Genomic DNA, 26,546 nt, shown 5'->3' with positions numbered 1-26,546 from the left:
TGGATTCACCAGACTTTTCCTAAATTTTCCCGGCCATTGGATCTCAAAACGGTCACGATCGAACCAAGAGTTTTTTCGAGGAACAAGGAAGATGCACACGATGGAGGGCCTGCACCATGTCTATCCTCTCGTCTCGAGGAGCCCCGGTCGCCTGCTCGTCGTTGCCCACCGTCCGCTACGTCGGCTCTCACTTTCTCCGGCGAGTAGTTTCATTTCGGTAGGTAAAACTCTCTCGTGTGTCCCCCACCAGGTCCACACCGGCTGCTCGAGTCTTCTCTCTGTGTAATCGAACGGGAAAATCGAGCGATCGGAGGGATACCATAGTCCTTCGATCCAACCAGCGTTTCCTTCTTCTTCGTTGTTCTTCAGAATCGTGATTCATCGCGTTAACGTTGTTAACCTTCAGTCTGAATATTGGTAATAGGAAAATGAAGGTTTTTCTAAACTTTGTTAAAGTGCTGCAAGTGGTAGACGAAACAGGGAACAGGAGGAAACAGGGAATGTCGAGACAAATGAGTCATGTTCACTGGCGAAAAATAGGTTAACTCCACTTTCCGAAATTTTTGAAATTTTAGGAGCAAAACGTTTGATCGATACTTGTCTTACATGATTTCACCAATCTTCTTTATCTTTTGTTTCGTGGAGTTATTCGATTTCGCAAATAAGGGGTTTCAAATTAGAGAAGATAGAAAGGTCGGCAAAAGTTTGCGTTGAAATTGGAACGTTCGTTCGTAAATAATAGACGGATTGCGGTTTTGGCGCCGCTTAAGGGTTTCTTCTCTTAAAGAAGACGTACTTGCGAGAAGAAAGTCTGAGTAAGTGCTAGTCGCGCGGGTGGGAAAGTTTCTTGTTAAATTGACAACGTAAATGAACGACACGCGAGATGTGCTTTCCTCCAGGGCTACTTAAATTTTCTGGCGAGACATGAAACTTTTGTCTACTAGACTTGTAGACGATTGCTATTTGTATCTTCAAAGTAATCTGTTTGTATATTTTCTAGTTAAAACGTTCTATTTACTATGTCTCGAAACATCCAGGAGAATTAAAATTTGTTATATCGTTGTGTCGTCTTTCTTTTCTTGTCATTCAATTTAAAACGTTTCATCGTTGCTTTGTAACAGTCTGTATGACATATCTTTACGTAAAGGATAAAAAACGCGGAGAATTTCAATTATTTCAACATACCTTGAAAAATGGAAACCTGCTGGAACATTCTTATTAAAGAGGATATAACAGAAAAAACTTCAAATGCGAAGTCTTCGACGTTTCAATCATGACCTATACAGTGAAACTTTTTAGCTGGATACTTAACAAACCTACAGACGATAAAATGGCGAAACGTCACTGGTCTTCATCGAAAGACACTAAACTTGAAACAAATAGGACTTCTTCCTTTCCACGAACTGATTTCCAAATCGTCTTCTCATTGTCAACGTTGAAAGCTTTCTTCCTGTTTCGACGGTGATTTTACACGGGTTGCTCGTTCCGTAAAATAGTTAGGAAGTGATTCCAGGCAATTAACTGCGACTATTAATTCTAGAGAAAAAAAATAAACGCCGGCCATTGTGCCTCTGAACAGGAGCATGAAGAGAAAACCGCTGCAAGGTCGATTGTCAGCGTTGTTCGATTCGATTACGCCCGCGGGCCACGAGCCAATGTGAAAATCTCGCCTGTGAAACGAAGATTCTCGTATAAAAGATTGAGAAGAAATCGATATCTAATCAAACCTAGTGTGAGCAATTGGAAAGTCCAAGTATACAGCTTCTCGTTAAATCTCATAAATCTGCAAATAGATCCTTCTCATTTTTTCCCCTATTTTTTACTCGATTGAAATTCGTTGCCGTGACAGTGTTACATGCTACTGCGTTTCCTGATGCTTAAATAATATTCTCGAATCAACATACGATTACTATACTGCAGATATTTATGCAGATTCATATATTTATCGACGCAATTATGGAAACGAAATTTAGATGAAAATTTGTTTCACGCTATTAGAATGAATAATTTGTATCTTTACATATTATGTACATCGAAATTTCTCGCAAACGCGTAAACCTCTACAGACTAGCGATTATTCTACGAATAATTCTTTTAAAGAGCGGTGAAAGCGGAAGACAAATCTGTGGCCCAAGCAGGAGAGTCGGTGGGGACCCGTGTTTTCGACAATTCTCTGCCTTCTAGATCACACGTAGCCAGGAGATCAAAAATCACACATCTCCAAGCTTTGCAGTCGAGAAATCTAGTTTTGAGAAAGTTCGTGCCACCATCCACGTTTCCTATTCGTCCGCTTTATACATGCGTGACTTCTATAAAAGACAACGATGAGCCAATTCAAAAGGGTAACGACTCTTAATTCTTGACGGAACAAAGTTGTAGGTGAAGTGGCCAACACTCGTAATCGATATGGAATTTTGCAATTTCATCGTCGAACTAAGAGGCCGTTTATTCGGAGACCGATCGGCTAACGTCATTTTTTCTCGCGTAATATCCTAGTGTAAATGTTTTCTCTCGCGTAACTCTGTCGGAGCGCTCACATCCGTTTTGGTGATACGGCTCCTCAAGGACCGCCACGTAAGTCAAGCTGGAAGTATGCGGAATTCTTGAAATTCGAACGAATCCAGGAACTTTGTAATTACCGTTTAATTAATTCTTTCAATCGTTCGCTTTGATCGCGTTCTATTCACGTTACACGGTAAAAGTATTTGGTCGGAAAAAAAAGAACGTCTGAATGTTCGTTCGTTCTTCGAATAGACAAGAAAATCATCGTTCTAGCATTTCTTAGATCTTAACATATCCATCCTTGTATTTTACCATTGTACTTAGTTCGAACTTGCTCGTGCGTAGTTGCACGCGAAACCACGAACTTTCCTCGTTTTCATTCATCAGAGCGTGAGGCCAGTGTCTCGAGGCACTAATTATTCGATCTCTAATAGTCAGAAGACATCCGGACGTACGAAAACAAGTATATTGCGTGACAACGTGTTACGAGGGAGCGTATCGATGAAGAAAGTAAGAGCGTTCCGGGGGACGGAAGTCGTGAATTTAGGTGACGCTGTTCAAAACGAGCAGGCGAAAGCGCCTCTAGATAAAATTCCAAACTGTCGCGCCTACGACAATATCACTTCCCGTGGCTTATCCTCCGACGTTCCATTGTCTCCATTTTTCTTCGACCGATCGACGCGATCGTAGCAACAGTTTCGCGCACCTTTTCGCCTTTTTCGTTTTCTAGGTTTCCAGGCGACGAGACGTGACGTGTAAGTACACGAGTGTACATATATGGTCGAGACGAACCGATCTATAATTGGGTCTGTTGTCGAGAATCCAATTGTTCTACGTGCTCTAACTCTCGATGCCGGCTGAAATTCTGGCGGTATATAATTATAAGCGTGAAATTTATCTCGGCCGTGTCACTTTTGCGCCATTGTACTGCGACGTTGAATGGAAAACAGCGGAACAATCGAGCGTTTCTGTGATTCAGCCGTTCCCAGGTTAAGGTTACATTTATATCGTCCATCTGACGCTATACACTCGTGTATGCGTAAGAAGGGTAATAGAAATTCTTTTAGGAAACCTAGTTTTCACCTAGCTTTATACGGCTGGAATACGCGCCGAGTGAATCATGTATCAACGAAGTTAGCAGCTGTATCAAAGTTCTTAATCTTTGTGTTTTTGACACTCTGCGGAAAGAAGAGATCTTACGTGCTATCTTGTGTGCAAACGAGTGTAACGATGTTTAACTTGGTCTAACTACACAACGTGGTGATTTAAGATCGAGAGTGTTATTTATCTTGACTGAATTAAATATCTAGCGAACAGCTGGTTTTTATTGAACACAGCACGCGTTCACCGACAATGAATTGCAGCAGATCGAAAGAGAAAAAAACTAGGTCGAAGCTGGCAGAAGCAGAAGCAACATTCGCTGGATCATCGTCGCACATTTTATTTATCTAGACGAGCCTGCGGTACACCGCATGCACAGCCGTTAGCGCATAACTTTCTCCGTGAGCTGGAAAGTCTAATATTTCCTTTGCACTCCCTTTAAATAAACATTCATGGGTAAGTGTATTTAAATCTTTTCCATCGAATAAAGCCTCGATCGTCAGAATCGTATAATCGTTTAATCGAATAAACTTAATGGAGATGACGCGATGCGTCATCGAATGGAAGCTGCAATGATCGAGATGTTCGTTTGATTAATTATTTTTATGGCGCATAAATTCACAGAAACGCCTTTAATATTAGGCCAGTACCTGTGATATTTATGTTTTATAAATGATGCAGTGAATGTAATGGAATTGCACGTAACATTTTCATCAAAACGCAAATCAGCGAAATTGATTCCGATTTTCCAAGCTATAAATGTCGGTACGATAAGCATTGCCGTCGAATCGTTCTGTAAAATCATGGTGATTTACATATTTATGCATCCGGAGGAATAACGAAACATTCACGGGCTTATAATCGGAGCAACAGAACCGGCCTGGACCCGCAGAAAACACAATCTCGACATAATTGCAGTTCGTTAACCGTGTCTATCGCAGAGTACGCGGTAAATGTCGATTTATCGTTTATATAAGCGAAACTTGGTCAGTAATGCGAAACGCGTGCTCCTAAATGCGATCATTTGCACCGATTCACGTAGGATACGCTGTAAATCTGCAATTAACATCGATGCTTCCACGTCGTAATTGCGAAGAAGAAAATCTCATTAACGCAATCCTACGCCACCTTTTAACGATTTGTTGACAAATTTCTTCGAACGAATGCTAAGTTCCTATTGTGACAAGAATAGTTAATGTTCGAAACGAAGCAAAAAGAAGTTGACAAACTGAAGAAATCCAAAGGGGAAAGTGTTATGGTCATCACGTTTGGGGTGACATCACCATAAGAATGGAATGATGTCACATAGTCGTCGAATATGTCGTTGCAGTAATATTATTTTCAATTTGCATCGACGCATACGGAATTAATTACAACACGATGAATATATCGCTGCTGAGAAAGATATCTGGTAATCGAAAACAAAACCTACTTCTCTTAGAAAGCAATGGCAAAACAACGTCGCATTCTCGGTTTTCATGCAACGTTTGTACAGAAACCTTTGGATCGAGGAAAGCGTAATAAATATGCACGAAAATTCTTTCGGCCATCTCATCTTTATTACAATAGTCGCATTAATCTCATAGGAGTTGCTAATGAAAGCTTCCCGCTGCGTTCTCCGGAATACACCAGACTGTACATCATAATATATGCATAAAATCAGCGTATATAACCACGGTTTATTAATACTGGAAATTATCTACATCCATCTGCATCGCTCTAATTTATTCCAGTTTCTACTTCATTATGGGAGCAGGCTATTCTATCATGATATATGCTCATATTTTACTATACTTTGCCAGCTAGTCTTTTGTCAGGGAAAGGAAGGAACTCCATAATATCTGTGTTTTACGACAATTAGCCACTCAACGAGACAATTATACGCAGAACCTCTCGGTCACGTTAAACGCTATCGCAACGCGTAAAAGGCAGCCGGCGTTCGTTATGTTTTCGGCCCACTTTCAAGATCAAAGAAGAAACAAAAATAAGGATAATGGGGACTCCCTCTTGCTCGACCCAGAAATTTCAAGAAAATTAAAATGTGGTAATCGCAATCCTATTCCGGCGTAATGTGTGAGTGTCTGTAAAAACGCACGGCCGGCCTCTTACGTGTAAACGAGACTTTACTTTCTCAAGCACGCGACCACCGTCGCTCCTCTCTTTTATATATGTATAGTACATACTGCTCCTCTTACTTTCTCCTCTGGATCGGCTCAAAAGTAGGCCTCAAATAGGATTAAGCGATCGTTTAAAGACCTTGCCACTCGATCTGCCCAGCCACTGTCTTCTCTTTAATTCTGATTCTTTTACGATCTCTGCCTGACCCTCGTCGATTCTCAGATCTTCCGGGATCATAGCCTTCGTGATATTCTCTTCTCAGAAGTTTCGAAAGATTCGTCGAGCGACTCGTAATTCGTTACAAGGATACAAGACAGTGACTAGACTTTGGAAAGAGTTACGCAATCGGCAACTTTGGGTGAAATTTGTAAGAGAGAAATGCGATGGTACACTCCGCGGCACGTTCCGCGCTTCAAGAGAAACTGAACGGTAAATATCTCGCGCTGAAAATTTATAGTAAACTCCAAAGCACAAAGTTTACGGATGAAAGCTTACAGGTAAAGTGCCAGATAAACGATTTAATATCGTCCAGTGACTGGAAATAATTAACAAACATCTAGCTCTCGAATAAGTTCATTATCGTAAAACCTAAACTATCCTATGAACTATCGTTGCATTTTTCAATTATCCTGTGTAATTTGTATTTCCAAGCCTCCTATTTGTTCGGATATCCTTTTACCATTCTCTCGATGTTATGCATAATTTATTACAATTCACAGCGACTCGTTTATCGCGAGATCGCCATGGTCGTCGATAGTTTCCCTTCATCTTACCTTTCCCGAGAAGCACAGAAGCAAAACTGTGCGATGCTTGGAAGCACAAGAACGATAACCTCCTTGTGTCGAGTATACACGTCGTGTCGTGCATATTATCTACTTTCTAATCGATACCAGGCATTGTCTACCACGGAGAGTAACTACGGTAGACCGGTCCGGTTCATTCCACGGCTCGCAGCTTGGTCCGTCCGTTCGATTACCCTGCTGAACGAGTTCCACGGCCAAGCAGAACTGCATCCTCCCCTCGCGACCATCGCGAATCCTCCTTACGCATCTTACTTTCATTGCTTTCAAACGGGCTCTCTTCGTTTTCATCGGCGAAAGTGAATGGAACGCGTCGATGTTTCTAATTGGCACATCGGTATTCTACGCTCGATCCTGTCGCGCTCGTAACCGATATCGCGATACAAAATACGCCAGCGTATTTTTTGAAATTCTATCTATCGTTGGTAAACTCGTGGATATTGCTAAGAAGGATTTGATAAGACGGGATTTTAAAGGATTTGAAATTGAATCTAGGAAAAGATTGCGGGAAGATGCTGGGATTTGAAGAAAAATTTCATTTAATACCCAGGATTTAGAATCTTGTAACAGGGGAACTATTAAATCCTTCAGTAGGTTACATGGTCTCGGATCTTTTTATTTTCCTGTCTAATCGGTCGTGTACAGATACTTTTCACGAGATCATCCTTAAGTACCGAAGTTCTTCCGAGTTGAGTTTAAAACGATAAAAATTGTTACTATAGGAGTTTTATCAAATTAAAATAGAGAAAATGGAGAAGTATGAAAAGCGAGAGATCGCTAATGAATTATCTATGATTATTGATTTTCATGTAGTATGCGAGGACAAATAATATTACGAAAAAAGATATCAAGAGATCAAAGTTCGGAATTGTTTTATGATATCTTTATTATAATATTAAAAAAGTTACTTTTTAAGGCTATCTATTTGACACCAGACATTTATTTATTTGTCCAAACTATGCAATACTATTTCGTTGTACAATTCAAATATTTCGTTTTAATTATCGGCAATTCTCGTGTTAAAACGGGGACCAAAAAAGTTTCTCGCCAAACTTATTCGAAAGTTTAGAACGGCGCGGCCATCGAAAAGATCCGTAAAAATGGCGCAAACGATCGTGTCTCCCATTTTCCCAGGTAGTTTCATTATCGTGAACGAATCGCATTGATCTATACCGAATCGTTGGAACACGACCACTTGACCGAGAAATAAAATGGTAGTGTTATCGCCACTACGATATTTTGACCACCTACACGTACCGTTTGGGGGAAAAAATAAAAGATAGAGGACAAATAAAATAATCGAATCCGGATTCGCCATTTGATTACGGTGGAGACTTGTTGCGTTCTTCGATATCGAATACTAAGCGGTAAACCCGAACGTAAAGAGGGAACGAAACGAAAACGATTGAAACTCGATATTTTATGGAAGTGGAAAGAAAAAGAGATGGAATTAAAGAGGAAGACAGGAAAAATCTATTAACGCGAAACTTATCTGCTAGACTCCTTCGATGACGTTAAACGATCGCAAAGTAATGATAAATAAGACGATAATGACGAGATAGCTATGGAGAGGACACAGTGCGTTAGTAGAACATAAAAAGAAAAAGGAATTCCTTCCAGGGATTTCCCGTAGGCGGTCTGATTAAATACAGACCATTACTGCTGAGGAACCGGCAAAACTTCTAAAACGTTTACTCCTCGGAAGCAATTATTTTGTACAATTTGGTAAATCTGTAAGATAATTTACGGAATGTGATGGTAATAAATAGACTGCGGATTTTTTATGCAAATTCATATTTTTATCAGTGCAACTGAAAGAATGAGATCTGAGCATAAATTTGTTTCACACTCGCGCCCACAAGTGCATAAAAATACAGAATGTAGTAGTAAAAGAGAAAAAGTGGAAAAATTTTGTGTGTGAAAAATTGAAAACCGTCGATGATTTAACGGGAATTAAAAATACATATGTATATATGTAAGAATCTAGATTCTAGATGGAATAAAAAAAATTAAATAAAGATCTAAACGACACTCGTGCAATATTCGACTCTTATGCTGAATGCATTCTACTACTATTACTGTTGCTATTCTACTACTATTCTGAATACGTAATGCTAGTCAAAATCGATAAAAAACGGAAAAAGAATTGTTAGAAAAGTAGCAGAGTGAATGAGGGAAAATGGGAGAACGATAAAAAGGAATGGGTCGGTTTACAAAGAAAACACCAGATTCTACGATGCGTAAACTGAAGCTTATATTTCGTTTTTCTGCGCATTCCACCGATTTTCACGAGATCTTTACATTCTTTTAAATCGATTGAAAACAACGAATCATTACGGAGGACTTGTTTAGAAGATCGAAACACGCACGTTCCCTGTAACTCTTCTTCTCTCAGTTTGTATCGTTTGCACAAAAGAGCCAACGAGTCCTCGTAGATGTCTGCGAAGCATAGTTCAATAATATTAGCATTGGAATAGTTGTTCGTTAGAAAAGAAAAGAATTAGGTGTCTCGCTTTGAAACAGGATTATTTCTGTGCAATAGAAACTCTTCTGTAACAGCTCCAACAAAGAAAACGCTTCACGAGAAAATTCTTTGACAATTCTGCAGCAAAAATACTCTGTTGTTTCTCTAAAATTAAACAATCTAACATTTTCAATTGCTTTAGTTCATCGATCCTTTCAAACGTGAAAATTTATAAACATATTAGAATTATAAAGAGTTAATTTGTCTCGACTCGAAGAATATTAAAATTTAAAATTTCTTTTTTGCCACTGGGCATTAGTCAAATCTCGCAACGAACATCAGGTCAAACTCGTGTACGATTTCAAGAAAATTCATAGGCCTTTCAAGCTCGAGATTATTTTATGTTACAAGAAAATTTGTAACACGCTAAAAAGCGTGGCATATTATCCTGGAAATTGTGGGTGATTTCAATGCTGGGACACACGTTTTATTATTAATAATTGAAAAGTTGTCTCTGCTCCCTCTTACTACTTATCCGTCGTTTTGCATAATTTACGCATTCTGAATTTTTCATTCATTTAAAAATTCATTCATCTGTACAGCTGGAACCTTTCACGAAAAAAAAAAGCAAGAAAGATATCTTACCGACGAAATAATTTTAAGGGACAAGATCGAGATCGTTCCGGTTGCTGGCGTCGTTCTCCCGATCGAGATTAACTTGATCCATAAAGTTGAGAATGGCGCTAAATCGATTCACCGATGAAAGTGTCCGGTAATCCGGAGGGGAGAGTTTCCCGTACCGGCTACCCCAAAAGAATCGATCTATCCTTGGCACCTCTACCTCCACCAACTTTGGCAACGATTTACTCGCCTTCTGCGTGTTTTCACTGCGCCCATATCTGCCTCCCGACACGAAGAACGAGTCTGCAATTGAGACGTTAAGCTAAATTAAAATTATTTGTGTTGGAAGGATGTTTAAACAATTTATCTTGTAATTAAAAAAATTCTATTGCGAACTATTTTCAAACGATCCACGTTTGAAAACAAATTATTTAACTCGATATTCGTGACGTGATAAATAACGAAATACATCACGTATATTGACAACTCTCGACGACTATAGTCTTTTATAATTGTTCAACCAGTACCGATATCCTTACACAATATCTTCTCGCTGACCAGAATAATGTCATCAGAAAATTATTTAAATGATTTTTGGTATTTTCTCGTTCTTTTATTACTATATTAAAGACTAACGATGTCTCGTGATTTGCAGCAAGTTTGATTATTCTATGCAAAGTTCAGAACTGAATTTTAAAATGTAGCTGAGTGACTCAGATCACTCTATTCTACTATATGCGTAATAGCGAAACATCGTCGAGAATAATCATCTGGCAATGAATTTCTTTTTCGTAAGTAGACATTTTAATGGCATCTGAATCTTCACGAATGAACAGAAAACAACAATAAGTGTGTAATTTAATAATAACATGTAATTTTTGATGTGTAATAATAACGGTAATTTAATGTCGCAAATTGTTCTCAACATTTCAGATGGAGGCAACGAATCGTCATTATCCAAGTTTAACGATTGCTCGACATTTCCAATTTCGTTCGTCACAGAATTTCCGATATATCGTAATTTTCATTATTTAATAAGCTATCCTTTGCTTCTATCACGCAGATACCCATAACTAATTACTGCGATGAATCGAAGCTCAAAGAGCGTTTCTTGTTCTTGCGAAAACAATTATAAGTATGTACACAGAAAGACGCGTATTTCCTTTGCAGATTCTTCATTGCACGAAGAACAGGTAAAAATAATGATGAAGCAGATACGAAAAAATGAGAACGACGATGGAGAAGAAAAGAGTATACGTATGGAAGGAAAAATTTCCGTAATTCGAAATACGAGAAAAAGAATAGGGGAGGTATACGATAGTTAATTATAACGCATCGACTGTAACAAAAGAAAATTCACAGTTACGGAACATTCTACTCTCGTTGAATTCGATAAATGTGCCTTGTTCAGAACGAAAAGATCAAGTGACTAGAAACTAGAAACGCTCTAATTGGAGATAACCACCAATCGTTGGTCCACAAAACGACCACGACGCTTCTGATTAGAACATCGCGCACGGAACGAGTCGCGGAGACTGAAAATACGAACGACTGGAAAATTAAAGGTAAGATTTCACGTTTTAACGAGAGCAAAGGAAATATCGCGGAATCGCAGAAACTTAAATAGAGTGTAACAGTTAATCAAGATGTATTTGTATTAATAGAGAGAAAATTCCTGTGTTTGTATATTTCTCAGTTAATGTGGTTTATGTAGTTATATCGTTATGCAGTTACGTAGTTATAGTTATATAGTATAATTATCAATTATATCATTTACAACTTAGAAAGGTTTTTTAACAGTAGTTCGAGTTTTGAACGGTGGAAAAGAAATGGTTCGTACTTTATAAAGAAAATGGATCTGTGAAATGTCGAAGGTTTGTCAATCAAGGTAATTTTATATACATTTATATCTCACCTGTACGCGGTTCCTGCCTCTTGCCATACCGGCCCTGAATGTAAAATTTTTGTTGAGATGCGACCAGAGTTAAAACCATACACGCAATCCACAAACACATCACGATTTCTATGGTTCCAAAGCACGGTACCAATTGCGTCTTCCCACGCCGCGAAAGCATTTTCTTGCCTGTAAAAATTACGTCCAGATATTTTCATCATCCGCGTGATTAACCCTTCTTTTCTATTTTTATTTCTACCGTTAGATTACCTCGCTCGAACGCGAAATATTCTACGATTATTTAAAAGTAGACGACCGGAATATTATTTTTATACTATATTATTCCTCGCGCGTATATTATAAAAATCGTAAAAATATTTTCGATTACGCGTGTATTATGGGAATTAATTTTCTCGAACGTGACACCAACGAATATTCCTCGAGCGATCGATTTTTAACAATTAACATCACGTAGAGATAATCGTGACCGATGTTAATATACTCCCCTTATATGAATCTGTCTCGATCCTCAAATTCACAAATAAAGACAAAAGATATTCTTTTTCTTCTTCTCACGATCAACTCTTCGACTTTCTCCCCAACTATCCTCTCGTTTTCCACCTCGTAACGAGCAACTTCACCAGAAAAATTCTTCGAACTATTCGGGCGATGTAAATTCTTTTGATCGACGTTCGGTCGTACGCTTGGAACGGAAGTCGAGGGAAGGAACGCGAGACGCGAACACGATCGCCGCTGGTCGAGAGCGAAAAAAGACGCTTCAGACACGTTGCAGAGAGGAAAAAGTTTCGGAACGCGGATGAAGCAACACGTAAAAGCAACTGCGATGTACCATGATCCGTGAAACGCTTTATATAGTCGCTCCCAACCACCCACGAAGTGTTCAGACACCCCTAACGGCGACCAATGGCGCAACAGCTCGCCGTGCCCTCTCCTCGCTGACTCTCGATGATTTTTCTTCTATTTCTCTACTACCTGCAACAAATTGAACACGCAATGGCGAGATACTGACGCCAAACGCATCGGAACACTCCTACGTATTTCAAATTCGTCGTGAATTTTTTATTTCATACGTGGCTAGTTTGCTTATGCGATCTTTTCGCGGAGTACAGGCATTTCATTTCTTACGGCATTTACGTACTAATTAATTAGGTTGAAATATATTCAGTTTCGTATCGTCTAGTTAGTACTTTCGTACGACAACGAAAAAGTTGATACTATGGAACATGGAAACCAATAAAAAATGCCGTTACGTTCTTTGAGTTATGTTTCCATCGTATTTTTCCGTCGTTAACGAGTTTCCTCAATTCGAAGAAAAAATAAAGTAACAGCTATCGGTACGCGTGATTTTTCGCCTCAATTGTTTGTTCGATAGGAGCGCGAAGTGAAATTTTAACACTCCATCAGCGAGCAACGTGGAAATTGTGTTATACATTCCGCATACTGTGTTAATTGGAAGCTATTTGGAAGTTAACGAACGACAATATTTTCTTCTCTTCCGCTTATTTTGATTGCTTTATGTATCGCGTCGAAAGACTTCTAACGATATACCTATACAAGATGCAAATTTGTCCGAGATTCTGTACACAAAAATATGAAAATCAGCCGCAGCTGGAGGTTAAACCTGCTGCGTTCTTTTATCCTATTTTTTTATTTTTTATCTTTTATTTATTTTTTTATTTTTCTTTTATTTTTTTATCCTATTAAGATGAAAAATCCGCAACAGCTTCAATTAACATAATTTTTGCTTGCTTAAATTCCACATATTCTGTATTTTAAACGATAATGGCCTTGGAGAAGATAAGATATGATATACAGGATACGAATTGGGATGAAATATTCGGAAACGAAGAAATTCAACTCTAATCTAAACCGAGTGATCGTCAATTACAGTCAAGTTATTCTCGACTTAATTGTATTTATATTTGTACTACATTCTTTCGTCGTTGACAAACTTCAAGAATCGACGGAATCTAATTTTTCGTGTTCGTAGAAACTTCGACAAGAGCGTGTAGAATATTCTCCCGTTTCCAAGAAAGTTACATTTGTTCTTTTAAGGATAACTCATTTTTTGTTTGTTTTTTTTTTTAACTATATTACAACGGTACTCCGTTTATACGAACCTGCCCGGGAACAAGTCGGTTCATATAACCAGGTCGTTCGTGTAACAGGAGTCCACCTATTTCTCTCCACTATCTACGATTTTTTGTTCACTTAGAAGTTCATGTTCATACTAGAGAATTCCACGAAACATTTGCTTTTAAGTACATAATAATGTTGCAAACTTGTATCGCGTAACTCGTGCCCTTGCTGCTTACATCCTCGTACAAGTCGTATAAGTTAACTCTCGACGATAGTTCAACTAATAATAATAAAATAGTAAAATTTCGTTCAGGTAAGTAGAATACATAAAAATGCGAAGTTGCATTGTCTAAAGTAGCCACGTAACAGTATTAGTTACTTCAACACCCTTTAAACCACACTCGGGTGGAAAATGCACCGCTACTCGGCGTTCACCGGCCTGTTTTGTTGAATTGTTGAAGAAGCTCGGCAATTATTGCAATATCCATAGCCCACACTTATTCACCGAAGCAGTGATCTTTCGAACTAACGTTGAAACACCTCTCTTATTCCCTTTACTAACGAAATCCTAATTTATTTCTGCCAGAGCCGCCAAAACTCAAATAAATCGCGTATACTACCGTGGCTGCACTCGACCACGCAACTTTGCAACGGCTTCGCGACACCAAACGCTGTACCTTCAAAGCGTAAAGCTGACGTGCCTAATGTACCATCGATATCCCTACGGTTCTCTGGCCGAATATTCGGAAAATCGCAATCGCAACCGTGGCGGACATCTAATCGTCGCGGATATCGAGGGGCAAAAAAATCCGTTTGATTTCGAACCAAAGATTCGTTCTGAACCCGAGCTGCGAAGTGCGAAAGTTTAAGGGTCATAGCGAAGCAAACACCATTAGAGATACGTGATTATCATATAACTCTTGATAGTTAATCGTTAATTGTTGTTAATCGTTGATCGTTGATCGTTGATCGTAAATTGTTGACTGTTGTTTGTTGATAGTTTGATAAACTTTCCTGTTGAACATCAAGAGTATTTCTTGCCGGTATCTTCACCAACAACCACCTCATTACGAAGTAAAAAATTACCAATCCTGTTGAAAGGAAAGAAAGTCGTAGCAGTGTTATCGTGGAAGGAACTGAAAAATTTGCACGCTCCGTTACTATCGATTAGCGAATAATTATTACGCTATCTGAAGCAATGTAATTGTTGTACAACGTGTAAATCATCCATATAAATTGTACACGTATTTGATAAGAAAGATTCACGTTTCACTAAACAACGCTGTTCGGACGTAATTCGAAGAGCAGCATGAGCTGCTTATAACGGAAAGCGTTAAAGGCCAATCAATTCGCTTATTCTCTTCTGTTCTATTTTTAATAAGAATACTGCAAAGGACAAAGGATATTCTCCGACTGGATCTTCCCGGTTGTCCAGAGTCCCGATCGAGAATCTGCCAACTGCGGCGCTCGTAAAGACGGCCAACACATAAAACGAATGGCGAGGAGGAAATCTTCTATGTTCCGGCTGAGCACGCGTGCTCTTCATTCGCTGACTGTCGTCAATACGATCTTGATGGCCCGGAAACCAACTGGTCGATGGACATTCCTCGTTTTAGAGAACGTGTAGGCCAGCCATTTACGACCGAAACTAGACGCATCGATAGCCGATCGATTTTTACAAGACACGAACCCGCACGCTTCGCGCTTTTATCTCGAATAAAAAAATATTTTATCTCTCGGGGAATAACTATCATTCTAACGTGCGTTAAAAGACGATATTTCGCTGATAAAGTTTGTATGTCCGGCGCTATCGGTACGTCTTTGCTGTATCGAAATATTTAGCAGATCATAAAAGAAAAAGGGATACAAACGTAAGGGAAATGACCTGATTCGTTTATAGGGTGGTTGGTAACTGGCGGTACAAGCGGAAAGGGGGTGATTCTACGCGAAAAAAGAAGTCGAAAATATAGAATAAACATTTTTCGTTCGAGGCTTTGTTTTCGAGAAAATCGACTTTGAATTTACGCTCGGTACGCGCGCGGTACGTTATAACGCATCTCACTGTAGATCGTCGTTTCGATGGAAAAATGAAAAAAAAAAAATTTTTTTTATTCTACATTTTCGACTTCTTTTTTCGCGTAGAATCGCCCCCTTTCCGCTTGTACCGCCAGTTATCAACCACCCTGTATATATAGGGTGTATTAAAAATTCGTGGTCGTGCTGCCAGCTTGCCAGCTTGACAGTTGGAACGGTAAAACGAAGGAGAAGAGCAGCATCTCGTATCACTGTGCCAGCATCGAAGGAGAATTAAGGAAAAGCCAGGTTGACGAATTAGAAAATTTCCACGAGAGGACAGTTTCCTTCGATTTCTACTTTGATTAACGCCGATCTACCAAAACTATCGCGGACACAACGACCAGATTTCTATTCTCGCCAACTTGTGTCTCCGCCATACGAATTGAATTGCAGTAGAAATACAATGCGGCAGAAACTGGCCACGACACTTGCTGCGTCGCTTCTCGTCGAATTTCAATTTTTACAGCAATTCGCAGTGAAACCATTCGCAAAGGGTTGCCAGGAACGTTTTAACAGGAGAAGCGGCTATCACGCCAAAGTTGGTCGAATCCAGGACAATGCCATTATTTTCTATGGAAATTCTATAGAAACTTGCCACACAACGCGTTCTTTCCCGCGTCGTCTCGAGCGATTTCTCTCCGGAAAATCGAATAATTTTTCGTTATTAATTTTAGGTCCAGGCAGAAGATCGTTCGCCTATCGCCAAAGTGCGCGTTGCGAAAAATATGAAAATTAATTGAAACGTTAAGGACACGCGTATCCGATATTTTTCATGAATTTTCTCACGGAATGAGATAATTATGTCGATAGATTTTACGTAAAGTTACTAAATTTTAACCACTCGGTTGTAGGCTTAACAGCTTACGATAATTTTTTTTTTTTTTTTTTTTTTTGCTATGAACTCGATGCACTTGTTTGAGAAAACACGAACAGAATGTATTATTCAGCCTGTATAGGTAACTGTAAGGCCTGTGTCTACGCATTTTAATTTTACTTTCCACTTTATTCCGTTTGAAATTGTCAAACCATTATTCTTCTCGATTTATCTTGCTTGCTTTCGTGAAAAATAGTATTAAAGGGGGTTGTGAAAAATTATAGTGAGAGGGATTGCTTATGAAAGGAGTAAGATTAAGAATGGATAGTCGAGGAGCCTGTGTATTATTTAAAAACAGATGGTTAATGACTGGACCGAGACAAACAACGTGGCGTTGTAAAACAAGCCCTCGAAGAGAAAGAAAAATGAAAGGCCTTATGAAATACAAATGAATATGGTAACAACCGGGTGTCAGCGCGTCCTCTTGTTACAAAGCTTCCAATCCTGAAATCTTAAACGAACAATTCGATACGGGGCAAAATAACGTTAAACGTGTCACAAATGGTCGAATCGTTTAGAGGACAACAATTGCGGCACTAATTACGCGATTATACGATTAATTTGTTAATTAATTAATTAATTTATTTTAATTTTATTTATTAATTTTAATTTTAATTTGATTTATTAATTTAATTAATTTTAGTTTATTTTAATTAATTAAATTAATCTATTCTATTGTAATTCCGTATTTTATTTACTTCTTGACAGTAAGATACAAGAATTAATTAACGGAAATCGAATGATGAATGAATGATTCATAGATTAAACAGACATTGCTGTATAATCGATGGATAGGTCATCTAATCATTGCATTAACGATACAATTGTTATTATTATTAATAATTCATTACCCGTGACAAAACGTTTATTGAAACATTTCAATGGTGTAGAATGTCGGATGAATGTAATATGCTTATTTTCTCGCTAATACCAGAGAGGCGATGCTCTAATATGAACTTAGGGAAACACAGTTCTGCTTAATTAACGATACGAGTGCGGTCAGAACATTTGCACAGAAAAGATTCAATCCTTTCGTATTGCATCTCCAAGCTCAAGCGATACAACGGACGCAAGTCTTCGATTAGAACGATATCATCTATTGAGTATGAAAATTTAACCGGTTCGTAGATGTCCAAACATTATCACGGTGAAAAGGAGGGAAAAATTTCACTATAACTCCTTGTCGCACAATAGTGCGATCTTTGTTTGTCACACGACATTATTACTGTCTTTATCCAACAGTAGTGCTCTCCTTGTCTATCATACACGATACATGTCTCTCCTTGTTGCACAATTGCACGATAATTCCCTTCGACCAAGCAAGTGCCGCCATTTACCATAAACACTTCAAGTTTCAGTTCCTCCTCTCTTCCACAGATGGCAAAACATGGCTTGTTCAACATAAGTTTAAAGACACAGAGCCTAATTTTTGTTTACGGATATACCACGTTTCACCATCTATGAGGTGGTAAAGGAACTGAAACTTGGAGCGTTTACAGATAGATAGCAAAACGTGGCATGTCCGGAGACAAAAATTGGGCTATGCGCCCTAAAATGTGCTTTGGACAAGCCGCGTTCGATATTTCAAAAATTTTGCAATATTTTTTCGTAATTACTAGTCTAACTTATTTAACTAATGTTATAAGCGTGTAATGTAATACTCATTATAGATTTATTTACAATAATTTATTATTAATTATAATTATCTTTTTAATAAGAATACACGGTGAAATACATTCAACTAGACAATATATAATAATTCGCTTAAAAATGACGTATAAAAGTGCATAATACAAATATACAGACAATGCTTAAATAATATTTGATTGGAAATTTATTTATAATTTCGTTGATTCTTTGAACCAGTCCTTTCATCTTTCTTCATCTTTGATTGAAGGTGAAAGCACGTTACGCTGGTGTCTTCACCTTTTTGCATTTGAAAAAATTTTTCTATTTATTGATTATTATTAAAGTAATATTTTAATCCTCGTATTGTCTAATCAATTCTTGCATTCATAAACTATCAGCATCTGTATATCACAAGATATTCGTACATATTATAAACAATTTAAATCGTAATAAGTCAAGAATACATATATTATAAGATATAACGCATTATACTATATCCCATTTATTCCATCTACTATCATATACATTGTCTAACTTGCAAATACATACATATGTATACATATATGGATTTTGTTAATAGTCATCTGTATTAATTAACTTACCTGTATTATTAACAATATCTGAAATTAGCCGACATGACCAACGGTTACTTTCTACTTATAAATCAACAGTACAAAGAATCGATAACGGCTGGATGGACGTGATTCATTTACATAGTCACGAAATAAGAGTATTTCGCTTTGATTGAATTAATTATGCCTTCTCGAGGCGAAGATATACTTAAGGGCTTCCAGGTGTATCCTTTTTCTCGTGTAACAAAGTTATTTACCTGTTGCAAACAAATCGCATATAAACGTGACAATTTATAGGTTAAAATCAACTATGATAAAATTAACCTTACTTACTTTATGATATTAATTTACACACAGTATTGCGTTCCTTAACTGTTATTTGTTACAGTAATTGGATGAATTTACGAGATGCTGATAATGGCAAAATATTATGGCAAGGTAACGAAGATTTGTAAGTAGATAATAACCTATACGATTTCTGATAACGTTACAATGATAAGATCTTCGTATTAACAATAGAATTGATTGTATAAAGGTCTGTACCTGAGGTCGAACATGAAGCAAGAGTACCTAAAAGAATTCTAAAGTGTCGTGCAATATCACGAGAAATTAATTTTAGTTCTGCAGAACCAATGGAAAGGTTTAGGTTAGAACAGAAAGTGTTGTTTAAAGGCAGATGCTTAGAGGAATGGTTCTTTGAATTTGGATTTGTTATACCTAACAGTACTAATACGTGGCAAAGTTTAATTCAAGCTGCTCCAGAAAGTCAAATGATGCCTGCTAACATCTTAAAGTAAGTATAATGTTATTGTTATAATTTTCTGTTTCGACATCATTCATTAATAATTGGTCCTTTCTTATCCATATTCAGTGGGAATGTTGTGATAGAGACAAAATTTTTCGACGATGATCTATTAGTCTCTACCAGCAAGGTTCGCCTTTTTTACGTCTAAATGTTTTATTCTACTTTAACGATATGACGTGGGTCCAACTAATGTGTTTCAACGTGCACACATGAGATGGAGTACTGAAGATGATAATAATCTTAAACAAAGTTCATATTGAACATTTTACTTCATGCACCTACTGTGATACGCACTGTGCTAAATATATTTTCTCACATTTTCATGAGTAAAACAAATGGCACTATATTTCAGTTTTATATAAGCTAAAAAAGTGTTACTATAGCAATATTTGAGATGTGCACTTTTAAGGCACAATACACCTTTATTTAAGTATAAATGGATGTAGCAGATTTTGTACATATTGTAATACACTACACTGTCCTAATAAAAAGATGTATAAAAGCTTTATGTCTTCGATAGTACATTCTAATCTTCTCCTCTTATTCCTTTCCATAAAATAAGAATCGTAACTAAATATTTCGTAAACGTAAAACGCTTTCAAAATAATCTCTTATGATTAATACCAAAAGATCGATAATAATATACGATCGTGCGAGTATCAATCTCTCGCAAAATAGTTAATGATCACATGGGGAAAACTAGATATACCGTTTTTCTGGTGTACATTCATGCTATTGATTCGTGGTGTATAAGCAATACATTTTTGAGGCTTCACTACCCCTCTTGAGGGAGTTCATGTTGAATATACTCTGTCCCCTACCCTATCTACGTCGTACAGGTGTAAGGAAAAAAAGGAGGAAAAGAGAAAAGAAATAGCAGAGTTGCGGAGTCGCTGTGGTACCCACACGAACTTCTCAACCTGGTAGTGATTCAATTACCATTAGTCTATCTTTCATTCGGTGTAACGTCTGTCTCGTCTATTCTGTGTTTGATTAATTAAACAACGGAAGCTAAATATTGCAATGGATTTAAAGGAAGAAGACGAAAGTGCAAACGAAAATAGTAGACAACTGTTTTTGGTGGGTGCACCGCGCGATCCTTTAGTATCCACTGGAGCGATCGTCGCTTCCGCTGGAGCACCAGACGAGATCAACCCCGGAGGAGATCTACAGTCGACTGCTCTGGCTGGTCTGATAGGCGCTCAATCTTCCTCAGTTTGCTTTCCTACAAAATTCTGTAAGTGCACCCTGCCACCCCAGACCTGATTTAATTAACTGCCACTCTCTACCTGTCGACTCGTAAGTTGGGGCAGTCCTCAATTAAATTATTGCTAAATGCATTAAGCGAATCGGCAGCCCTTGTTTTAAATAGAGTTAGTGGTAATCAGTTTAACAGTTATGAATCATTTTACGCCATTCAACATGATTAAGTGCAATGAGGAAGCAGCGTGTGAATCCCCGAATCAATTCATTAATTTCCGTAATGTTTTGCGCCGACTGTACTTCGGTTGAAGATGAAACGGTTACATTAAATCCGCGATATTATACGCTTAATTTCACACAAAGTTTATCAAGTATAATAATGTTGAGAAAAACGATAAACTTTTGTAGCGTATGACTTTTCACCAAGTCCGGGAAGCGAGGATAGACAATCAACTGGAGTTGGAAAAAGGAAACAGCGGAGATACCGCACCACATTTACAAACTTTCAATTAGAAGAATTAGAAAGAGCGTTTCAGAAGACACATTATCCTGATGTATTTTTTAGAGAAGAGCTTGCTCTACGTATCCAATTGACAGAAGCAAGGGTACAGGTATATAATAGAGATGTATTCTATTGCTTCGGAAAATGCAATTGATAATTAGTAATCAGATTCAAAAATTTGCTTATGCCGTATAGGTATGGTTTCAAAACAGAAGAGCAAAGTGGCGAAAACAAGAAAAACAATGTAAAGTAACCACTCACTTGACCTCGCATATGCCACCTTCTGAATGTCAGGAAGTACAACAACAGCAGCAACAGCAGCAACAATCAGATCATTTGTTACTGGAACCACCATTGGGTAGCCCACCACCTATATATCTTGGCATGGAATGGGCAGGGTTTTCACCATATAGTAACACAGCCACTACATCACCTCTTGTGGTTAATAGTATGAATAAGCCATTAGAATCAGAGGCAGATGACAATCCTTTGCTGGATCCAGAACTGTTACAACTAAAAACTCCACGTTCCTAATAGTACCAATCCAAATGTATGCTGTAGTGGAACTGATTAATAACATTCCTTATATTATGTAACATTTTTAAAGAGCAAAGTGTCTGATGCAAACAATTCTTTGCAATGTCACTTAAATCTCACCATGTATCGTGCAATATATGGCCATCAAAAGTGTCATGTACATTACTACCAGTTTTAACTGGTATGTTATAATTTCAAGATGAGGGACCAGAGACTTATTATAAGAAACGATATAAAAATTAAAATTCGAATATGCTTGGAATATTGTTACATAATTTTGTAAAAATATATAGATTTATTCTTCATATGGATTCAATGAATCTCAAAACGAGTAGTAATAATTGTACGTTATATCAAAATCAGAAATTAAATTTTTATTCTTGGGAAACCAATGAAATTGTTCCAGCATAAAATAGTAATCATCTTTATTCCGTGCACATATATTATAAGTCATTGAATAAACTAAGTTATTAATCAATTGATTTAGGAGCAAGAAAGCAATTCAGGATGCTTTTTCTGATCTTCCAAATCTTAGATTTGTTTTGGGCATTATCATTCGAAAAAGTATTGTTCATTTCTATAAAGATGTATCCAATCAAATAAAATTTAGAGTTATCAATCGTTTCACATTAGTAAAAATTATTGTATTATGAACGATCACAAAGCACCCTGAATGAAATAAATTAATGATTGTGTCAAGTGGTACAATAAAATCATGCGACGTACGAATACTCATCTGCATTATTTGGCGTACGTTCGATATATTGCTTATCTATAAGAGCTTCAATACATTTTTTGATCATGCTGATTGATGGTGCAAATGTAACCTTAGATTGACTTAGTACCTGGAATCGTATTAGTACGTTCAGCTACATCGTGTTTAGATAACTCCCATGTATCATGTCAAAATAAACCTCACCTCTTGCACGAGTTGATTGTGTCTCAAAACCTTACGACTCTTCATAATACGAACTATAGCTGCTTGCAGGTACAATTTTCTGTCATCGTCGACGCTACGATGTGTAGTTTCGACATCGTGACATTCGTTCGGTACATCCCGTTGTAACGTACCAGTTATACGGAATTTCGTTCTTTTATTATAATAATCGAAATTGAGCGTCAAAGTCGTATCTTCTTCTAGTTCTCCATCTGTTGATTTTTTCAAAATTTTACAATCAACTAAACTGGTCGCGTGTTTAACTAATTGATCATGCGATAAGTGTAATGATGCAGCGGCTTCTCTGCACTGTATCGAATCACAATGCTCGAAAAGAAGCAGCAGTGCCATTTGGTATGTTTGTACAGTTACCAAATAAGGTTTCTTTAAGTAATTGAACTTGAGTTCACCTTGACACAGGTGATGTAACCAAGTGAGTTTTCGACCGTTAAATTGCGCGTGATAAAAAGTTTCGAATGCCTGTATGGACTTTTCTAATTGTTGAGGAATATCGAATGGCCCTGAAGATGGTGGTAAACCCAATGGCCAAGCTCCTGCTTGTAACACATATACTACAAAACCGATGCCTAATTGATTTTCTCTATCTCCTTCTCGTAAGCTCGTTGTAAACTTGGCATTTAAGTCCGCTGAAACTGACATATCGGTGAACATTCGATGTAATTTATTCGTAAATTCATAACCGCAAGCTTGTTTTAAACGATCAATCATTGATTCTTCGGCATCCATCGATTGCGATTGTTGGTGTATTAATCTCTTCGCTAACATTCGTGCGTAAAACTTCTGAAAAACATCCTTATCATCAATGTATTTGAACACGGTAATACAATGTGCTAGTTTCTCTTCAACTTCTCCCTCCGATGCCGCCTTCGCAGATTTTTTTAACAGAGAATCGCAATATTTAGCGAACTAAATTGAAATATCACAAATTAAAAAAATTAAACAAATTGCGTTGAAATACCACTACTTACTAGCTCAGGTGCTCTAGCTGGTTGCCGTGGAGCAGGCCTATAATTCACGACAACCGAACATGCTTTATCGAGAGCAGTTACGAAAGCTTGATCGCCTCTGAACACATCTTTGATCAATTCCGAATATTTACGATGCACATCCAACATAATTTCCACGAATTGCGTGTGTATCTACATTATGCAGTTATCAAATAATAAAACAATTTCATAGAAAATAAAATTACATTTAGTATTGTCATATTTCTTACATTTTCTCCTTGTAAAGAGCTAATTGCTTGTAACCCTTGCTGAGTAATGTGTTCAGTAAATTTTTGTACAAGTGCCGTCAGACCTGAAGGTAATGGCCTTAATAATGGATACAAGAGGCTCAAATCTCTTTTACGTTCGTACTCTATCATCCTTTGTCCTTCCCAATGAAACCACGCTACATGCGTGGCTATCATTTTTCCTTCGCAGCATTGTCTCACCTGCAATATATTATTGTTAAACGATCGATCACTTTAATTTAACGTACATTATATTTAATATATAAAAATATACTTTAGGCACAGAGCTTGCATGAAGAAACTTATGGGCACGAAGTTCCTCCTGCATGAGTCGCCATGTCACTCTTTCCATGTAATGGGTTACATCCGATTGTTGAAGTAAATCGCTTGCTTCTTTCATATAAAATTCTCCACTAGCCTCAAGAAAAGGTGTTTCAAAAATTTCTTGGTACATCTAAAGCAAAACACATTATATAAAAAGTTTTGCAAGGAACATATATTACACTAAAGAAAACTAAGTAGCATAATAGAAATCCTTACATCTAATTGTCCCTTCACTTTATATTCCTCAACCCGAACAAAACTCTGTATCACACCACAAATAACTTCTGTACTTGCTGTGGGAGATGTACCAACTCTATCTGCATGAATGTTATCTAACAATAGAGAGACAAGCTGCTTTCTTAATGGCATAATCATTCTTGTTTTCCAAATATCTAAACCTAACTCTCCTATTTCCATTTGTTCTTGGCAATCAACAACCGTAGTGGAAGACATGCCATAAATCAGTTCTGCCTCCGAAAGTTTCTGTTTTTTAATATGTTGTTGATTCAAATATAAGTACAAGCAATGCAAGTAATTAATGCCCTGTGAATATTCTGTCCAGGCTTGATGATATGCCTGCAGTAAACTAGATTCACCTTGGGCACGAACTTTTGCTAACAATTGGAAGACATGATTGTCTAGAAATCTTTTTGTTTCACAATACAATTGATCAGCAAGTGGTTCTGGATATGCCACACATAATGAATACACATCACTGAAACAAAATATACAAAACATATACATAATGTCAAAATATATAACTACTTTAATACTCTGAAAATAACCAGAAGATATCATAAAGTACCTGAATCTATCATACCATGTTGCACGTGGAACATAAGATAATGTTATTACACACTTTACAGTCTCTTGTAATGCTTCCCACGTTTGAGTAAAATCAACTCGTTTAGGCTTTAGTGACATTCTTTTATACAATCAACAAAATATCAAAGACTTATAACACCAAAGAGTTAATTATATAAATTCTATAATATAATTATCAAACCTCTAAACCTACAAAAAAATAATATATTGATTACAATCTCATAAGTAATAACAGAAGAAAGATAAGAAGAAATTTGCACTAATTAAATATATGTTAAAAGTCACGGAATTAAAGAATATTAAAGCCAAACACTTAAAATATATTCCAAGAATAATCTTTTAACTATATACAAAGACTGAAACTACAAGGCTTAGTCCAAGTGTTTTGTATATCAGTGGTTTAAAAATAACATAAAAGTAAAATACATAGCGAGTGCACTTTTATTTCATGGTCGTCTGAAATTTTTTTCATTCAATCGTATTTGACGCAGCGCATACGACCAGCAAATTATTTCTTGTAACACTTTTCTAGAAGTAGATCGAGTTAATCAGCACTCAAAATAGCGCCTGTACATTTGTATCAAAAGATATGAACCGTTTGTAAATTATCGTCAAATGCGGACTAAGAACGATCATTTTGTGTTGCAATTGTATCGTATTAGACCTTATTATGGTTAAATTTAAATGATATGTTTAATTGATCATCGAACTATAATAAACTATAAAATGCACGTGTAAACGCGTGTTGCAAGTTACAGCTGACTGGTTGTATCCAGATGGTTTTGATCGAAACCACTAACCAAAAACTTGTAGGAAGAGTGATCTGTATTCTTCGGAATACAATTGCCAATTGATATTAACTCCTATCAAGATAAATTCTATGAAAATTCTTCTTCCCGCTAATTCGAAAATCATTCCCAGTTGCAAAATTCATGGCATTTACAATGACTCGTCTTGATCGAACACATTTTCTCTCTCTTTCTCTTTCTCTTTCGCCCTCGTTCGTTTTCCACCTCTGGTTTTATCTCTGGCTATCACTTTTATGAAACGTTTATTTAAAAAAGGACTTTGAACCCACAAAAAATATAAACTTTCTTCTTTACAATAGACAACGAATCAAATGCGAAACATTAAACGGAAATTCGAATTTCTCAATAACATTGCAGAACCATGTTTTCCCCTTTTATCTTGACTTTCTGAGATCTTGGAGGGGATGATGGAATATACTATCTAGAGGCTCTACTCTCAATCTCAATAGAGGAATAAATTATATTGCTCTTATGTAAATAAAAAATTTATGCAATATATTGCATTTTATATACTTAGGATCATTATTCCCGTTATAAAAACATCTCCTAAGCATGTTTAATATACCTCGATGCAATCCAGAAGTTATGTAAAAGATTA

At 37.2% G+C, this 26,546-nt stretch overlaps 4 protein-coding genes across 5 annotated transcripts; 2 read left to right on the top strand and 2 right to left on the bottom strand.

Annotated features, from left to right (window-relative positions):
* Window positions 1-8,750: 8,750 nt before the first annotated feature.
* LOC117206154 lies at window positions 8,751-12,365 on the bottom strand. The gene is made up of 4 exons (XM_033445243.1): window positions 12,007-12,365; window positions 11,522-11,689; window positions 9,631-9,909; window positions 8,751-8,960 (listed from the first exon to the last, which is right to left on the bottom strand). Exons 2-3 carry the CDS (start codon window positions 11,679-11,681, stop codon window positions 9,644-9,646), a joined length of 426 nt encoding a protein of 141 aa, XP_033301134.1. The 5' UTR covers window positions 11,682-11,689; window positions 12,007-12,365; the 3' UTR covers window positions 8,751-8,960; window positions 9,631-9,643.
* Window positions 12,366-18,825: 6,460 nt separating this feature from the next.
* On the top strand, window positions 18,826-20,075 carry LOC117204996 (retinal rod rhodopsin-sensitive cGMP 3',5'-cyclic phosphodiesterase subunit delta). Its single transcript, XM_033442992.1, has 4 exons — window positions 18,826-18,975; window positions 19,140-19,202; window positions 19,287-19,544; window positions 19,623-20,075. The coding sequence occupies exons 1-4, from the start codon at window positions 18,935-18,937 to the stop codon at window positions 19,702-19,704; spliced, it is 444 nt and encodes a 147-aa protein (XP_033298883.1). The 5' UTR covers window positions 18,826-18,934; the 3' UTR covers window positions 19,705-20,075.
* Window positions 20,076-20,450: 375 nt separating this feature from the next.
* Window positions 20,451-22,026, top strand: LOC117204953 (homeobox protein ARX-like). The gene is made up of 3 exons (XM_033442905.1): window positions 20,451-20,793; window positions 21,168-21,370; window positions 21,457-22,026. The coding sequence occupies exons 1-3, from the start codon at window positions 20,580-20,582 to the stop codon at window positions 21,793-21,795; spliced, it is 756 nt and encodes a 251-aa protein (XP_033298796.1). The 5' UTR covers window positions 20,451-20,579; the 3' UTR covers window positions 21,796-22,026.
* A 180-nt stretch (window positions 22,027-22,206) lies between these two features.
* Window positions 22,207-26,359, bottom strand: LOC117204855 (cullin-2). Of its 2 annotated transcripts, none has more exons than XM_033442668.1 (8): window positions 25,940-26,359; window positions 25,135-25,328; window positions 24,531-25,029; window positions 24,265-24,444; window positions 23,973-24,191; window positions 23,725-23,895; window positions 22,718-23,662; window positions 22,207-22,643 (listed from the first exon to the last, which is right to left on the bottom strand). In XM_033442668.1, the coding sequence occupies exons 2-8, from the start codon at window positions 25,236-25,238 to the stop codon at window positions 22,512-22,514; spliced, it is 2,250 nt and encodes a 749-aa protein (XP_033298559.1). In that variant the 5' UTR covers window positions 25,239-25,328; window positions 25,940-26,359; the 3' UTR covers window positions 22,207-22,511. The 2 variants fall into 2 exon arrangements, with proteins under 2 accessions (XP_033298559.1, XP_033298550.1); XM_033442659.1 differs by having other exon boundaries at window positions 25,120-25,328; window positions 25,940-26,358.
* Between the last annotated feature and the right edge of the window lie 187 nt (window positions 26,360-26,546).

The sequence above is a fragment of the Bombus bifarius genome, unplaced genomic scaffold (assembly GCF_011952205.1).
Source record: "Bombus bifarius isolate JDL3187 unplaced genomic scaffold, Bbif_JDL3187 scf7180000007966, whole genome shotgun sequence".
NCBI lineage: Eukaryota > Metazoa > Arthropoda > Insecta > Hymenoptera > Apidae > Bombus > Bombus bifarius.
This window is presented reverse-complemented; position numbering and strand designations above follow the sequence as displayed.

What these genes read in the sequence shown, in the direction of transcription:
- LOC117204996 (XM_033442992.1), top strand. Translation starts at nt 18,935, where the DNA reads ATGCCTTCTCGAGGCGAAGATATACTTAAGGGCTTCCAGGT. An exon ending in TGGCAAGGTAACGAAGATTT is followed by an intron (nt 19,203 to 19,286) that starts GTAAGTAGATAA and finishes GATTGTATAAAG; the next exon opens with GTCTGTACCTGAGGTCGAAC. An exon ending in ATGCCTGCTAACATCTTAAA is followed by an intron (nt 19,545 to 19,622) that starts GTAAGTATAATG and finishes ATCCATATTCAG; the next exon opens with TGGGAATGTTGTGATAGAGA.
- LOC117204953 (XM_033442905.1), top strand. Translation starts at nt 20,580, where the DNA reads ATGGATTTAAAGGAAGAAGACGAAAGTGCAAACGAAAATAGTAGACAA. An exon ending in TTGCTTTCCTACAAAATTCT is followed by an intron (nt 20,794 to 21,167) that starts GTAAGTGCACCC and finishes AAACTTTTGTAG; the next exon opens with CGTATGACTTTTCACCAAGT. An exon ending in TGACAGAAGCAAGGGTACAG is followed by an intron (nt 21,371 to 21,456) that starts GTATATAATAGA and finishes TATGCCGTATAG; the next exon opens with GTATGGTTTCAAAACAGAAG.
- LOC117206154 (XM_033445243.1), bottom strand. Translation starts at nt 11,681, where the DNA reads ATGCTTTCGCGGCGTGGGAAGACGCAATTGGTACCGTGCTTTGGAACC. An exon ending in GAGGCAGGAACCGCGTACAG is followed by an intron (nt 9,910 to 11,521) that starts GTGAGATATAAA and finishes TCTCAATTGCAG; the next exon opens with ACTCGTTCTTCGTGTCGGGA.
- LOC117204855 (XM_033442659.1), bottom strand. Translation starts at nt 25,238, where the DNA reads ATGTCACTAAAGCCTAAACGAGTTGATTTTACTCAAACGTGGGAAGCA. An exon ending in ACATGGTATGATAGATTCAG is followed by an intron (nt 25,030 to 25,119) that starts GTACTTTATGAT and finishes ATTTTGTTTCAG; the next exon opens with TGATGTGTATTCATTATGTG. An exon ending in ATGCAAGCTCTGTGCCTAAA is followed by an intron (nt 24,192 to 24,264) that starts GTATATTTTTAT and finishes AATATATTGCAG; the next exon opens with GTGAGACAATGCTGCGAAGG.